This window comes from Nannospalax galili, unplaced genomic scaffold (genome assembly GCF_000622305.1).
Source record: "Nannospalax galili isolate Female #2095 unplaced genomic scaffold, S.galili_v1.0 scaffold69, whole genome shotgun sequence".
Classification (NCBI taxonomy): domain Eukaryota; kingdom Metazoa; phylum Chordata; class Mammalia; order Rodentia; family Spalacidae; genus Nannospalax; species Nannospalax galili.
In genome coordinates, this window is record NW_008360297.1 from 2,988,649 (window position 1) to 3,004,460 (window position 15,812).

Here is a 15,812-nt window from a genome sequence, read left to right on the forward strand (position 1 = left end):
TAGGTAAGTGTACCCATGTTGTGCAATGCCCCCAGAGGACAGAAGAGGCTGTTGGATACCCTAGGACTGGAGTTATGGACAGTTGTTAGCTGCCATGTGGGTGGCTGGGATTTGAACCCCAGTCTTCTGCAAGAACAACCAGTGTTCTTAGCTGCTGAACCAGCCATCTCTCCAGCCCTGCCAGTTAAACTCTTAAAATTGTGTATGGAACCTGCAGGCCTCTACTCTGTAGCTGTTAGGCTTTTAGCTGAAAGAAAGATGGGCAAAGGACAAGCCTCAAACTTCCCTCCTCCACCCCAAAGTCTGAATACTTCAGCCCTCACTTCCCAGACTTCTATGTCTAGAGCACCTGAACACCACCAAACATCTTAACTTAGGTCCTGAACACTGCTTAGGAATTTCTTACTCAGCGCCTCCCTCCCCAAACCTTCCTGAAAAGTACTGTCTTCAGTACTTTTTACTTCAGTCACTTTAGAAGTCCCTTTCTTAGGTATTCTTCCTTTTAAAATCTTCACTTTCCCTACAAATTGGGATAGGCCAACAACTCAGAAAGTTGCTTGCATAGCTCAGAACAAAGATAAAGCTAAACTTCAGGTGCTAGGCATGGTGGTGCATGCCACTTGGGAGGCAGTCACAGGCAGATCTCTTAAGTTTGAGGCCAGCCTGGTCTACATAAGTTCTAGGCTAGCTGGGGCTACACAGTGAAACCCTATTCTCAGAAACAACCAAAACCCAAACAAAAGCAAACCTAAACTTGCAGGTAAGCAACGTATATGGTAACTTAGCTTTATGAAGATCTGAATTTTGGATTTCACCCCCCAAACCCATAGCTACAGAGGGAACAGAAGGAATGCAAAAATAAAAATAGCATGTCTCCATTAAGGCTTGGACTCTAGGCGCTCTTTTTACATTTCAATTCCTCAAACCTATGAGGCAAAGAAGTAGCACTAGCCCACCAAGGCACAAAGGCTGTCATCACAGCCACATTTATGAAGTATGGAAACAGCAAGGTAAACCTCAAATTCAGGCCTGACACCAGTTTTTGGCACTTTCCTTTAAACACTGTCTCAAGATTATGTGGAAAAGAAGCCACATACCTATATGTAAAATTTTGGGACTCATTCTTCTAAACCTTGAAGATATTTTATCACTCAGCAAACTGGCTGTATGTTTCATGCACTTAGTATATAACTGTCAATACTCTCCATGTAGTTACAACTAGACAGATCTTCAGTCTCTCAAAAGATGGGATTTAAGAGTCTTAGAATAGCAGCCACTGACTAAAATTATTTTTGTTTTCCTTACATCAGAATAAACTTAAATGGATAATCCTGATTACAACTGAGGAACAGAGGGATATTTTATCTAGAGAAAAACACAAGACCAGGTTTATTTCATACAATGTTATTCACACATTTTTCATTTCCTAATTTATACATAATATACAAAGAAGTGAAGATAACATTTCATATGAACCAATAAGAGCCAGGACTTAGACAAACTGGTCCAGAAACAATCCATATCAAAAGGAGACGCTCAAGAGTAAAGCCTAAGTGGTCTCTGCCCAATCAAATTATTTTTGATTTTGCTAAAATTCCATGCCAACATACTAAAAGGTGGAAATGGGGTGGGCAGCAAAAATGGCAGATCATAAAATTTCTACATGAACAGGTATTTTTCTAGAATATGCCTAAAAGTATGAGGATTAGGTGTCGGCACTGGAAAGCTTGGGAACATCAGGACTGCTAGAGGAGGATTCGGTTTCCAAGTAACTTTCTCTAGGACTTCTTTTCTAAAAGTGCAGTGACAGCTGCCTATGCCAACCAAAGGTGCGGATGAAGGCAAACAAAGATTAGCTGTTGTTTTACAATAAAAGCCATTACCAATCTCCAACAAGGACAGCTTTGATCCTGAAACCATGGGCTGATACTGGGAAGTAAAGTTCAACCTGGGGCCAAGACACACTGAGGCTGGCCAAGTGAAGTGGGCAAAGGTAGAGAAGAGAGTCGCATTATGTGAGGGAAAATACTGATACCGTGACAGGGACATGCGGATGAACCAGTGTGACTCTGAGAAGAACGGTGACAAGTGACTGGATATAATGGTCTCACCAAGGAATGTTGGGTTAGAAAGCTAGAGTGACTCAATATTAACATGAAAACTATTCCTGGCACCCCAAACTTCATGCCATTATTTTAAGGTTCATGATGTGAATAACTAAATGATAAAATCTTTATACTCAATATTGTGCTCAGAAGATTGCTTTTCTTCTGCAAACTTCTAGTAAAAAATCCCTTCCATATTTATCTGACAGAAATAGCATGTTCATTTTAGTTTTCAGCACTAAACATAAGTAGGTCAACATAAATGTTTATACAAAATACTGACGTCAACAAAATACAAAGCACTTTCTTTATCTTTCAGAAACTGAATATACAAAGCAATTTTTTTCCAAAATATTTTCATAGGCAAAGGATTAAAAACGATTTTAATTATACACATATGGTCACAATTTTGCCTTAAAAAGATTGTTGGGAAATGTACATAAGGCCGCTTGTAAATGTACATCATGTTACTGTTATAATGTCTTATGTCCAGAGAAAAAAAAATGTTATCATACAGATTTGCTCTTACTTGGGAGTAGGCTATTCAAAAATACAGTACTCTTCTGTACAAAAAAAAGTCACATCACATTTAAAGATGGAAAAAGCATTGGCCTCCATGGTAACCAAATCTCAGTCCAATACTTTCTATTATGCACAATACCCTGACTTCAATTGAAAGTGATCCAAATCCTAGCATGTCCATATTATTAACAGAGTCAGCAACTATGTTATAAAACAAAATGTTTTCCACAATAATAAAAGGAAAGCTGGTTCATACTTCTGAAACCATATAAAGATAAAAAATTTTTAAAAAACCACTCTCAATTTGGAGAAATAAATTTACATTATACAACACTATATTGCCAGGTTCAAGAGGGCAGGGACGTAAATGTACACTAAAATGCAAATGTTTCCCAAAGAGATAAAACAAATTCCATTTACAGCATGAAGGTTTACAAATGTACACCTGTACAACCAAGGAGAGTGTCACTACTAAATTAGCAAGGCTTTTGTAATAAACACTGAAACAAGATCTGCTTTCAAAGTGTAAACTTACAACTACTACTACACACACAATGCATATATTTATAGGAAGCAAAAAAAGCTATCTGAATATGTATGTAATCATGCTTAAATGTTGAGCTATCAAAATCACTTCTCAGTGGCCTCTCTTCACCTCTATCTGGTTCCTACTTTACGTATCTATTAAGAAAAAGCAAAATAAAGCTCAACACTTCCTTAACATGTCTTTATAACCCTCTAAGAATAAAACACAAATCTTTACTTTCTCATTGCAAACCAAATCGAAAAGTTAGTATAAAATTTAACTTTTCATTTAGTGCACATAACTGGATGGAAATATCACCATGATTTGTTTTTCTAACTCATTACAGTAACATAGGTAAATATTTACAATTCTTCTGTACATTGCCAGAGACATTACAGGGCAGTAATTTATTAAAACCACATCCACCGTAAATAGCTTTTATCTCAAATCATTTTATTCTTGTCTTTCTTGTTGAGTTTTTCTTTGCATGATAGTTTGTGAATTACCAAAATACAACTTAACTTTCTTTTAAAAATATTAATAATATTTATGCAGTTGATTGTTAATCTGTTATAAAAGGCTTCACGCAAAGGAAAAAAAATAAGGACTATAATTCTATATACATCTCTATAAACCTGTTGTGCTATGGGGTTGTAGACCTACCAGACTGCAAGCCAGTTTAGTAAAAGAATACTGTATTTTTTTCCTTTAAAAACTATTTTTGTGACTTTACAAGGTAAAAATTTACAAAATATGTGACAGTTTCTCTTTTTTGTTTTGTTTTTGGGGGGATACAGTTACATCATATACAGGCATTCTGTGCTTTGCCAGCAATTCAATCTGATAGGTCTCCACTCAGGGCTGAATATAATTTATAATTCACCACCCCACCCCCTAAATATACACAAGAACCTTAAAAATTTACAAATGGATGAAGAAAGTCAATAAATAGTTTTGCTTTAAAAAAAAAAATCAAAGATTCATAGTTGAGTTGTGTTTTGATAATTCACAAAGAGAATCCATTCTTTCAACATGGTTAAATCATCTTCCTTCTCCTTTTCCTTTATAGCATTCCATTTGGTGGTCCTCCAATAGGCCCTAGATCTGGGCTATTTTTCAAATAATATTTTTCCAACTTGGCCAGTATATGTTTCCCATATGTATATTTGCGCAGAGTAGTAATGTGGGGTCGAATCTGGGGGAAAAAAAAAAAATCTCCTTAGGAAATCTTAAGTTATTACAATGTTTCTAATTTCTTTAAAATTTTCATTACATTTTTATTTTTTGTATGTAGGTGTGCACATGCCACGGCAAGTGTGTACTGACCAGGACAACTTTCCAGAGTCAGCTCTCTTCTTCTACCAAGTGGATCCTGGGGATTGATGGCAGGGACTTTTACTTGGGAGCCTTGTCACCACCCTACTGAATTCTTAAGTATCTCCCTCCAATCTGAGTAACTTAGAGAACTATCACTGCTCAAATTTTTAAATCTAAAGGTTACTTTTACTTTGTATAAAGGCAATTCTGATCTACAAAATGCTCAAAAAGGTTTTTATTTGCTCTCAAAAATTTTCAATGACTACTACAATGTGACATGCAGAAAGAGAAACTCCTAGGGAACTATTACTGTCTTCAATTCAACATCCAGGAAACCCATCCTGCCAAAATAATCATGCAAAGACTCTTAAAGCATTACTTAAATAGTAAACCAGGAACTATTAAAATACCATACACAATGTTGGCACAATAAATACTATAGATGGGCTGCACAAGATTGAACTCTAGCAGAATCAAAAAGGTACAAAGTTGGGGGCTAGAGAGAAGGCTCAGGATTAAAAGCACTGGTTGCTCTTCCAGAGGACCCTAGTTTGTTTCCTAGCACCTACATGGTAGCTAACAATTGTTTGAAACTTCAGATCCAGAGGACTCAATGCCCTCTTCTGGTCTCCATGGGCACTGCATACACACGCAGGCAAAACATACACATAAAATATAAATCTTAAGGCAGAAAATTTAGTACATAAATTTAAAAAATAAGCATTGTGGCTGGACATGGTGGCACACACCTTGTAGACCAGCCTGGTCTACATAGTGAGTTCCAGGCCAGCTAGGGCTACAGGGAGACCCTGTCTCGAAAAGACAAAGACAGAGAGAGAGAAGAAAAGAAAAAAAAAAAAAAAAAAAAAAAAAAAAAAAAAAGCATTGCAATTAAGAGTTACTAGTTATTATGCACTGGCAATGACCCTGCCAAAGATTAATGACAGGAAGGGACCCTGAGATTACATTCTCTTGATAAAAAGAGCAGTCCAACTTTGTCCAATATTTACTAAAGGAATTAATCCAGAGTGAGTACTAAAATGTCTTTTAGGTCGCCCCCCCCCTCTTTGGTGGTGGGGGGAGGTGCACAGAATCTTACTAAGTTGCTCAGGCTACCATCAAACTTATAACCCTCTCACTTTAGCCTCCTGAGTAGGGATACAGGTATGTGCCATCAAGCCCAGCTTTAGAGTTCTTTTTACTATCAAGCCTTCCTACGGCAGCACATGATTTCTTTTCTAAAACATTACGTGTGTGTGTGTGTGTATGTGTGTGTAGTAGGGGGATGCCATGATGCACATGTGGAACAAAGAAAATTTCTGGGACTCAATTTTCTCCTTCCACCACATGGGTCCCAGAGATTGAACTACACAGGCTTCATAGCAAATACTTTTACCTGCTGAACCATCTTGTCAGCCGAATTAATGATTTCTTAAAGAATTATTAGACTCAAGAAAGCAGCTTGAAAGAAAAGTATTAGGGACTACTACAACCTAGAAAAATGAAAATCAAAATAAAAAATTTTAGAGGGAAAATATACTACCACTATAATAATTGTTCAACCTATGAACAAGTCAAATATAACTAAACAAGTTGAGGGAAGGAAGGTTAATACTAAACCTAAGCAAACAGATGAGAAATGAAATGTGATTTTATGGGGATTTACCCTAAGAATTTAGTGAAAGGATATCTGTTCAAAGTTATCCATGGGTTCTAACACATGTGGAGAAATGAATACCTAAGAAAGTTCAATGGGTGACCCAAAGCCACACAAATGGGGCTATTCAAGTACTATGCACCACATTACCTTGTGCATGATTATCTTTCTCTGAGCAGGTTCAGCCATATCAATCATCTTCTGAACCACATAATTGGCATACTGATCCTTCATCATGGTGTATAAGGCACTGTGAGGACCATCATTCTGACAGCAAACCTCATCAATCAGTAGAGCTCTCTCAGCACGGGAGGCGTGAGTAACACACTTTTCTACGACATTGCTAAAAATTAAAGCACATACATAGCAATGGAATTTTTTTTGATTAGCCAAATATCCTCGACTTTTCCATTTACTTCAATGTACTAGAATATAGGAGTTAAGATAAATTCTCTTGCTTTGTAATTACTCTAAAAACAGAAATTTGTATCATAACCCACAACTTGACATGCATGCATTTAATTATGGGTCTATTAAAATATTCTACATGCATTACATAGGAGTTGAAAGAACTGACTTCCAGAATTAGGAAATATTGTAATACCTGGCAAACTTGTGTTGACTCAGGGCTAAGACCTTTCCTCTGATTTCAGAAACAATTTTGCTCTTGTCTTCAGGTCGGCCATGTTCCAGTACATGCTGAATAACATAATTGCCATACTGATCCTACAAAAGATATTTAGAAATTACTTTCCCTCAGTCATTCCTTACGAATATTCTATAGGATGTGAATCATTTGTCTAAAACTCCAGCAGTATTAAGAGAATACAATAAATTTTGTCTTTTCATTTTTATAGTTTAACAAATTACATATCTTAAAAAAAAGTCAGTTTAAAATGGACAAACATTGGGAATTCTAGGGAACTTATACCTGTACCAACTGCTCTGTGTGTTGGTGAAGTTCTTCTAAGATAGGTAAGGTCTGTTCTGCAGTGCAATGCTCTAGGATACGCTGAATTACTCTGCAGCCATAAGGATGGGTTGAAAGTACAAACACCTTAAAATAAATAGAAGGATTAAAATGTGCATTTTCTATTATTTTGAGCTGTTTTATGAGGCTAACGGGTATATGATGACACAATGACTTAAACTTGGGAGTGGTGAATTCATAGTTCTCTCCTTGCACCATGAGGGAACTAGGGAATCAAACTGAGGTTGCCAGGTATGAGGACAATTACCTGCTGAGCCATCTTGCTGACGCTAAGACAATTTTGATCAAAAGAAACCTACTGAGATGAAGAATGTAGTGTAGATCAATGGTAGAGCGCCTGCCTAGTTACTGTAAGACCCTGGATTCAGTCCTCAGAACAATAACAACAACAAAAACTCAAAACAACACAATAAAAAGAATATAGCCTTAAGACTGATGATTTATGACAACTGGAAATGAATGGATAGCAGGGAGAAAGGGTAGCTTAGCAATGTAACCAGGGGCGACTAAATACTTTGTGCATAATTACTAATTGCTAGTTACTTTGACTTTTTAATATACTTTCATGCCCCACCCCTTAGGAATTTTGGCAAACATTGTGGTTTGCAATTACTTCTTTAAAAGTGTGTGATGAGGGCTGGGGAGATGGCTCACTGGTTAAGAGCACTGGCTGCTCTTACAGAAGGCCCAGGTTCGATTCCCAGCACCCACATGGCAGCCAACAACCATCAACAACTCCAGTTCCACGGGAATCTGACATCCTCTTCTGACCTCGGGCATTGCATGACACAGGTGCACTTACATACATGCAGGCAATATAATCATACACATAAAATAAAAATAATATTTAAAAATGTGTGAATTCTTTCTGCATTTTTCAGCTTAAAAAACTGAAGCTAGCCAATGACGTTATGAAAGAATCAAGACATTTTAATGCATTCATTTTCTATTGTTTTGTTTTTTGAGACAGGGTCTCATATATCCCAGGCTGGTCCTCAAACTTGATCCATAGTTGCGAATGAATTTGAATTGCTGATCCTCTTTCCTCCATCTCCTGAGTGCAGGGATTACAGGTGGACATTACCACACCCAGCTCACATTTACTATCTTATCTATTTTTAGCGACATCCTAGGTTTGATATAATTTTGTACTTAAAAAAAAAGATTAATTTTCAAATTATAAAATGCTCTGTTAAAAAAATTACATGTGGGTGCTGAAGAGATGGCTCAGCAGTTAAGAGCACTGGCTGCTCTTGCAGAGGACCCAGGTTTAGGTCCCAGTACTCACATGGCAGTTAACAACTGTCCATAACTCCAGATCCAAGGGATCTGATGCCCTCTTCTGACCTCCATGGGCACTGGAACATAGGTGCACTTACATACAAAAAATAAATATTTAAAAAAATAAAAAAAATTAGATGCCAAAAATCAATCTTACTTGTCCTTTGAAAGCATCAATGATGAATTGCAGAGACTGTGGCTGAACACATTCAATACATTTCTGTACGACATGGTTTCCATTCTGATCTTTAACACATTTGAGTACATGACCATCTAGCTCCTTTACCATTTCACTCTGCAAAGAAGTCATTTAAATAATTATTTCACAAAATAACCCTATCAAAAATAGAGATAGCACGAAGTACTCTCAGAAATATTTTTTGTTATATGAAAGTCTAGAAACCATTCAAGATACAAATTACTAATACAGTATGTACTGACAGTAATGCTGACAAAACACACTGACACATAACCTCATGAGGCTGAACATGCTGTATTTAAATTACTATTTTCACTGTGTGCATGTCTTGTTTATCTAATACATGTTTTTCAGACTTTTATATTTGTGACCTATTTGACATCTCTACCCCTTTATTCCTAAGGGATCATTTTAAATGTCGTCATGAGTTTATCAAAGTGCACAGAGTAAGAAATGGGACTCTTAAACTACATGCTTCTCATCTATCATCAATAATGCTCACCATTAATTACTGATGGGCACCTTTCTTCCTTTTTAATGCTTATATAGTAAAACTTCATATAATGTGTTTTATTAATATAAGTTGTCTTTTAGAATAAAAATAGTACTATGAAAAAATGAGGATGTACACACCTGATCTAAAGCTAAAGTATCTTTAAAATTCCCTTCGCCCATAATTATAGAGGAATCCTAGAAAGCCATCCTACAACATAGAAATTTATGTCTAAATTACAATAGACTAAGTCATAAAATATAACAAGCTTAAGAATCCAAATAAATACATACCACTATACATTAGCTAGTTTTCACCAAGACTTAGCACCAACACTTTTATATTTTCAAATATCAAAGGCATAGCTAAAATGACTCTTCCTAAACTTATTACTATGAACTTTTAAAAAATTTCACTTATAATTTCACTGTAATATGTAATACATTAGAATGTAATAATTTCATATTAAAAGTCTACTTAATATCACATAAGAACCTACTAACTAGTGTTGCAACATAGTATATAAAAAATCTGGCAAAACAGTATATACCTTAATCTCAATACTATTATCCATTTCAAAGATTATTTTCCTAACTTAAAAGTCCAATGGATATATACCTGGAATTGTACTGATCCTAAAATATATAGACTTTCCACTTAGGACATTTCTCATTTATGTGTTCTCTTTTCTCTCAAAGAAGCAAATTTTTATTTTTACAAAAACTAAGTTTATCCGTGTGTATGCAGGAGTCACAGGAGCTACCTTGTGTGGGTGCTGAAAACCAAACTTGGGTACTCTGCAAGAGCAGCAGTTACTCAGAACTGTTGAGCCATCTCAACAGCCCCAAAGAAGTAAATCTTAAGAGGATTATTAGGTTTCGTCACTGGTTAGACTTGTATGTAATTACTGGCATGTTAAGAATACTGGCAAAATGGATAGAGCTAGAGAGTGTAACATATTAAGCGAGGTCACCCAATCTCAGAAAGTTAAAAAAAAAAAACCCTCATGTTTTCTCTTGTATGTGGTTCCTAGCCTATAATGCATACATGTATATATGTTAACAAATGTTATGTGTGGATATACAACAGTATTTAGAATTGAGAACAGAAAGGGATAATTTGCAAAGAAAAGCAACAGAGTTTAGCTGGGTGTGGTGGTGCACCCTTTTAGTCTCAGTACTCAGGAGGCAGAAACAGGCAGATATCTTTGAGTCCAAGGCCAGCCTGGTCTACATAGTTTCAGGCCAGCAGGGACTACAGGGAGACCCTGTCTCAAAAAGACCGAAAAGTTGGTTTAAAATTCTTAAATTATAAATATGAGAACCCAAATAAACATTGAGAATAGTAAAGTGAATCCTGAAATTGTAAATTAAAAAGTGGGCAATGGCAAAAACATATCATTTGGCAAGCCACTTGCCACATGAGGCACTCAAGAACCTCGAGGAGCTGAAGACATAGACATAAACAGACAGATCAAAAGATCATGAACTTCCAATTAGTAATGTGTTTCAGACAGATTTTTAAAAAGACTTGTCTATTTTCAGAAATCTTTAAGTCATTTCAAAATTATGTCAATATAAAAAAGTAGTAATTTAAAAAACTGAAACATGACAAAACTTTATCTTAACTTACAATTACCTGCTGATCAGAAGAAATAGACTCCAATGCTTTCTGAATGACACGGCAGCCATACATCTGCAAGGCTAAAGGTAGGACGTGACCACGAATGCGAGTAGCTAGAGCTAACTTTTGATCCAAACTCCCAAACTGTAAGGAAAAGAAAGAAATATCACTAAGAAATGACCATAATAATGTTTCGTTAAATTAAGATACCATAGTAACTATGTAAGTAACTAGTAACTATGGACAGAGGAGACACTAGACTAAAATCTAAGACTCAGAGATGCTTTTGGAAATTATTTTGGGGAAATATTAAGTCATACTAAAATTTACTTGTTTACCATCATACTTAAACTTCTTTGTTTTTTTTTTTGAGACAGGGCCTCCTTATAGGCTCTGTTGGCCTGGAACTTGCTATACAGTGCAAGTTGTCCTCAATCTCCTAGACAATCACCTGCCTCTTGCCTCTGCCTTCTGAGTGCTGGGATTAAGGGAATGCACCACTACACTGGCTCATATAATTCTTTACATCCCCTTTGCCCAAGACAGGACCTCACTATGTAGCACTAGCTGACCTGGAACTTACTATGTACACCGGGCTGGCTTTGAACTCACAAAGACCTGTCTGCCTCTGCTTCTGGAGTGCTGGGATAAGACATGTGCCACTATGCCCACTTTACATTAAAAAAAAATTTATTGCCTGAATGCATGTAAGTGCACCTGTGTTGTGCAATACCCACAGAGTTCAGAAGAGGGCATCAGATCCCCTGGAAGTGGGGTTACAGAGGATTGCTAGCTGCCATGAGTGCTGGGAATTGAAACTGGGTTCTCTGCAAGAGCAGCCAATACTCTTAACCACTGAGCCATCTCTCCAGCCCCTACCTTTACATTTTTTATTTTACAATTTGGGGTACTGATGACTGAACCCAAGGCAAGCACTCATCACTGAAGTGTACTCCCAGCCCACTAAATCTTTTATTAAATCTTGAGGCAGGGTCCCCTAAAGTTGCTCAGGGTACTGTGAACTTGCAATCCTCCTGCTTCAATCTTCAGAGCAGCTGGGATTCGAGGTATGTGCCTTTTATGCCTGGCCCTTAGCCACCTTTGAATCATCTTCATTTCTTACACCACCCCCTCTTTAACTGGTGAACTTTCTTTTTTTTTTTTTGTCTTTTTGAAACAGGGTTACCCTGTAGCCCTAGGTGGTAAGGAACTTACCGTGATCTCACAGAGATCTGCCTGTCTCTGCCTCTCAAGTACTTGGATTAAAGGTGTGCGCCACCATGCTTGGCTAACTGGTGAACTTTTGAACCATACACACTTGAAACTCTTTTAGGTCAACGTCTAACAAATGTTTCACTAAGTAAGCATGAGCAAACCTAAGACCACAGTAGTATCTATTAACAGGTTCGCCTGAGACTCCCAATGAATGCTTTGTATTTCAAAATATTAATTAGGATTAATAGCAAGCTTTATATTTAAAGTAGGCTGAGAACTGTAGTTTTAAAAACTGATAGAATATATATAGACATATATACACATACAAAGAAATTGGTCTTTTAAACGTTTTTTAAACAGGACCTTACTATGCAACCCAGGTAGGCCTTTCACTCAAGATCTTCTTACCTCAGATCCCTGCACACTGGTACTAGGATTAAAGGTTTGTGCTGCAATGTGTAGCCATGAACCATTTTTAAGTGTATAATTAAGTGGTATTAATTATACTCCCACTGTTGTGAAACCATCACTACTATCTGTTACTACATGTTTGGTTTTTTTTTTCTTAATAGACAAACAGAAATGCTCAACAATAATTTTCCATATTCTTCTACTTCTCTACTTTGCCCTTTTTTATAAAAAAGATATTTGCCTAGATGTGTGTGTGTGTGTGTGTGTGCGTGTGAGCCAGAAGGAATCAGATCCCCTGCAGCTGGTTACATGGGTACTGGGACCCAAATTCAGATTTTCGGGCAAGAGCAAGCACTCTAATTCTCCAGCCCCTCTTATCCCTTTCTGAGACAGTGTCTGTCACTGAACCTGCTGGAGGTTGCTGATTCAGTTAGACTGGCTCGCCAGGAGCTCCAGGGATCCTCCTGTCTCCAATTCCAAAATGCTGGGATTACAGATACACACTGCCCAGCAGACTAGTTATATAGGTGCAAGTGATGCAAACTCAGGTCTCCACGCTTACAGAGCAAGCACATTACTGAATGAGCCATTTCCCTAGTCCTGAGGATTTTCAAATATTCTATCCCAGTTTTATATGCATTTTATGTAAAAATGACTGCTGCCCAACTTCAGAGTTCTATCTTAAAACTGGATGATCATAGAAACATTAATGCAGCCGGGTGTGGTAGCACGCACCTTTAATCCCAGCACTTGGGAGGCAGAAGCCGATGGATCTCTGAATTCAAGGCCAGCCTGGTCTGCATAGTCAGTTCCCAACCAGCTAGGGCTATAGGGAGACCCTGTCTCAACAAACGAACAAAAACCACACTCACCTCAAAAAACTTCTGTATAACATAATTTCCAAAAACATCCGTCATTAATTGATACGCTGCCTGTAGAATTTCATTAAATACCATCTGTCGCTCAGCTGGAGTAGCTCTTTCTAGTTTTTGCTGTATGAATCTATGTGGCAAAAAAAATTAAGTATCACATGACAATAAGCTAAAACAACCTTGGTAAAAATCATATTTTCCTCTCTTTTCTCCTCCAACAATCTATTTTTCCTCTCTTTTTAAAATTGGTCTTATGATATAACCCTAGGCTATCCTCAGGTATGTGCCACTACAGCCAAAAAAATTTCATTTTTTTCTCTTTTCCTTTAGCTTTAATATACATATGTAAAATTGCATATATTTAATATTATGTATTATATATACTTATGTGTATGAGTGTCTGCTTGAATGTGTGTGTACCATATGCATGCCTGGTGCCTTCAGAGGCCAGAAGAGGGCATCAGATCTCCTAGAACTGGAGTTACAAAAAGTTGTGTGAGCCCCAATCTGGATGCTGAGACTCAAACTCAAGGTTTCTATAAGATTAGCAAATGCTCTTAACCATTGAGCCATCTCTCCAGTCCCTCCCTTTTGTTTTTTGTTTTTTAAAGACAGTCTTAACCAAGTAGCCTAGACTGATCTCAAACCCATAATTCTTCTGCCTATCCTCCCAAGTGCTAGAGTTACAGATGTGTGACACTATGTCCAGAAAAATTAATTATACTTCTTCTTTCACATATATATGTACGAATACAATTAGCTTCAGAAATACTATTAATATAGTTTATATGTGGAAAGCCAATTTGCAACAAAAAAGACAAAAGTTACAAAGCATTTCCTTATTAACATATTAAAATAACTGCTAGGTGACAGAAATCACGTACATAAAAATGTTTAATCTCTTTTTGGTTGGTTTTGTTATAATCAGATTAAAACTTTATTGGTTATTCATTTATTTTCCAACATGTTTACTAAATACTCTTAATATAAAAGAAACCTTTATAAATAAAATTCATAAAACATAAAGGTCATTGTAGGTGATACAAGGTTCACTTCCTACTCTTAAGAACTTTTAGCTAGGAGGGTAAAATTTATACACAGCTACTTAACCTAAAACTACTTGTTTAAAGTTTTGTGTTTATCTTAGTGCTGGGGATATAATTCAGTGGTAGAACACTTATGTAGGCATGATTGGGGCCCAAAGCTCATTCCCCAGGACCACATGAAAAAGAAAAAAGTTCATGTATACTTACTACAAATGTCAATCTTATTTTTCCTCTCATTATCTTGAGAATGCTTATTCACAAATACCTCTAAGGCATTACATCTAACACATTTAATATAAAAAAAACTATCAAATTTTCCCATAGCAAATGTGAAACACTTCTGTTTAAATCAAGTCACACTGAATACCAACTTTTAAAGCGAAACAAAATACTTAACTCTGCTTGTGACTTTTTTCTTAACAAAGTATACACCAAGAACACTGAAGTATACAAATAGAATTCAGAGTCAGTGTAACAAAATAATAAAAAGGCATTGCTAAATTTTCGCTATAAAGACTTCTCATATAGGAAACTACGCAATTCATACTTTAAAAAAAATGCTTTCAACATTAATGTAGATTAGCTGAATGTAGACAAAAATTTGGAGTTTGATTTAGTTTTTTTTTTTTTAAAGAAAACATAAAACTTTGTTTTTTTAAGGCAGCAATTTTCAACAGAAAAAGGAGGAAGTACCATGAACCATAATCACCTACCTAGAACCATGCTGGTCTTGAGAAAACTCAACTATATGTCCAATTAAGTCTCTAAGCTGAAGGTTTGGGAAGCGGTTGTTTCTGAAATCTTCCAATAATCTACTGCGACCAGAAGGCATAATATCAGATCTGTTATACCGGAGCCGAGAAGGAGGAAAAAGCTGGCTGCTGGAACTAAACAGACTGCAAGTGCTTGAAGCACTTCGGTACTTTGCTTCTGCTCCAGGTGCTGCAGAGATATACCGACCACTACCGTTTGTCAGTCCTCCTACAATAAAGTAGCTGCGGTCAGCAAATATTTTTGACAAGTTATTCTTCAAATAACAGTTACTTAAATTATAATTTAGTTAATAAAGAACTATGTTCCCCACTAATTCTTATTTGTTACAAGAATCAACTGGGAATGGATAATCTCACACATATATTTAGTGTATGTGTGGAAAAATGAGACTAGAAAAAGAAATCAGAAAAGCCCCGTATTTGCTGTCCCTGGCAGTTTAAAATGAATTTAGGTTCTAATGTCATATACATTCACATTAATGCCCAAATTCTAAAGCCATCAACAAAACTTTCAATTATAAGCAAGTTATAATAGCAAAACAAAATTTGGAGCCATTGAAATGGTTGAAAATTCATTTTCAATTTCAGGAATGTAGCTTGGTGGTAGCGCAGCGTGCTTGCCTAGCATGCACAAGGCCCTGGGTTCCAGCCACAGCACCAACCACAGGAAAAGATTCATTTAGAGCACAATGGAATAAGGCTGAATGCTAAATCTACTTTTTGGGGAATACATTTAAAATACTGTCAAATATATGTAAAGACAAATTTTTTTTAGTTCATT

General features: G+C 36.5%; 1 protein-coding gene across 7 annotated transcripts in view; it reads right to left on the reverse strand.

Annotated features, from left to right (window-relative positions):
* Positions 1–1,366: 1,366 nt before the first annotated feature.
* Pum2 (pumilio RNA binding family member 2) overlaps positions 1,367–15,812 on the reverse strand; it is a 92,617-nt gene continuing 78,171 nt past the window's right edge. For 5 of the 7 annotated variants that reach the window (XM_029559199.1, XM_029559202.1, XM_029559198.1 and 2 more), the window contains 8 exons: positions 14,972–15,239; positions 13,213–13,342; positions 10,724–10,858; positions 8,557–8,694; positions 7,059–7,184; positions 6,732–6,853; positions 6,278–6,470; positions 1,367–4,348 (listed from right to left, as the gene is read on the reverse strand). In XM_029559199.1, coding sequence (XP_029415059.1) covers positions 4,217–4,348; positions 6,278–6,470; positions 6,732–6,853; positions 7,059–7,184; positions 8,557–8,694; positions 10,724–10,858; positions 13,213–13,342; positions 14,972–15,239 — 1,244 coding nt within the window. In that variant the 3' untranslated portion in view covers positions 1,367–4,216. The remainder of the gene's footprint in view (positions 4,349–6,277; positions 6,471–6,731; positions 6,854–7,058; positions 7,185–8,556; positions 8,695–10,723; positions 10,859–13,212; positions 13,343–14,971; positions 15,240–15,812) is intronic. The other 2 variants (XM_008824208.3, XM_008824204.3) reach the window with 1 other exon arrangement.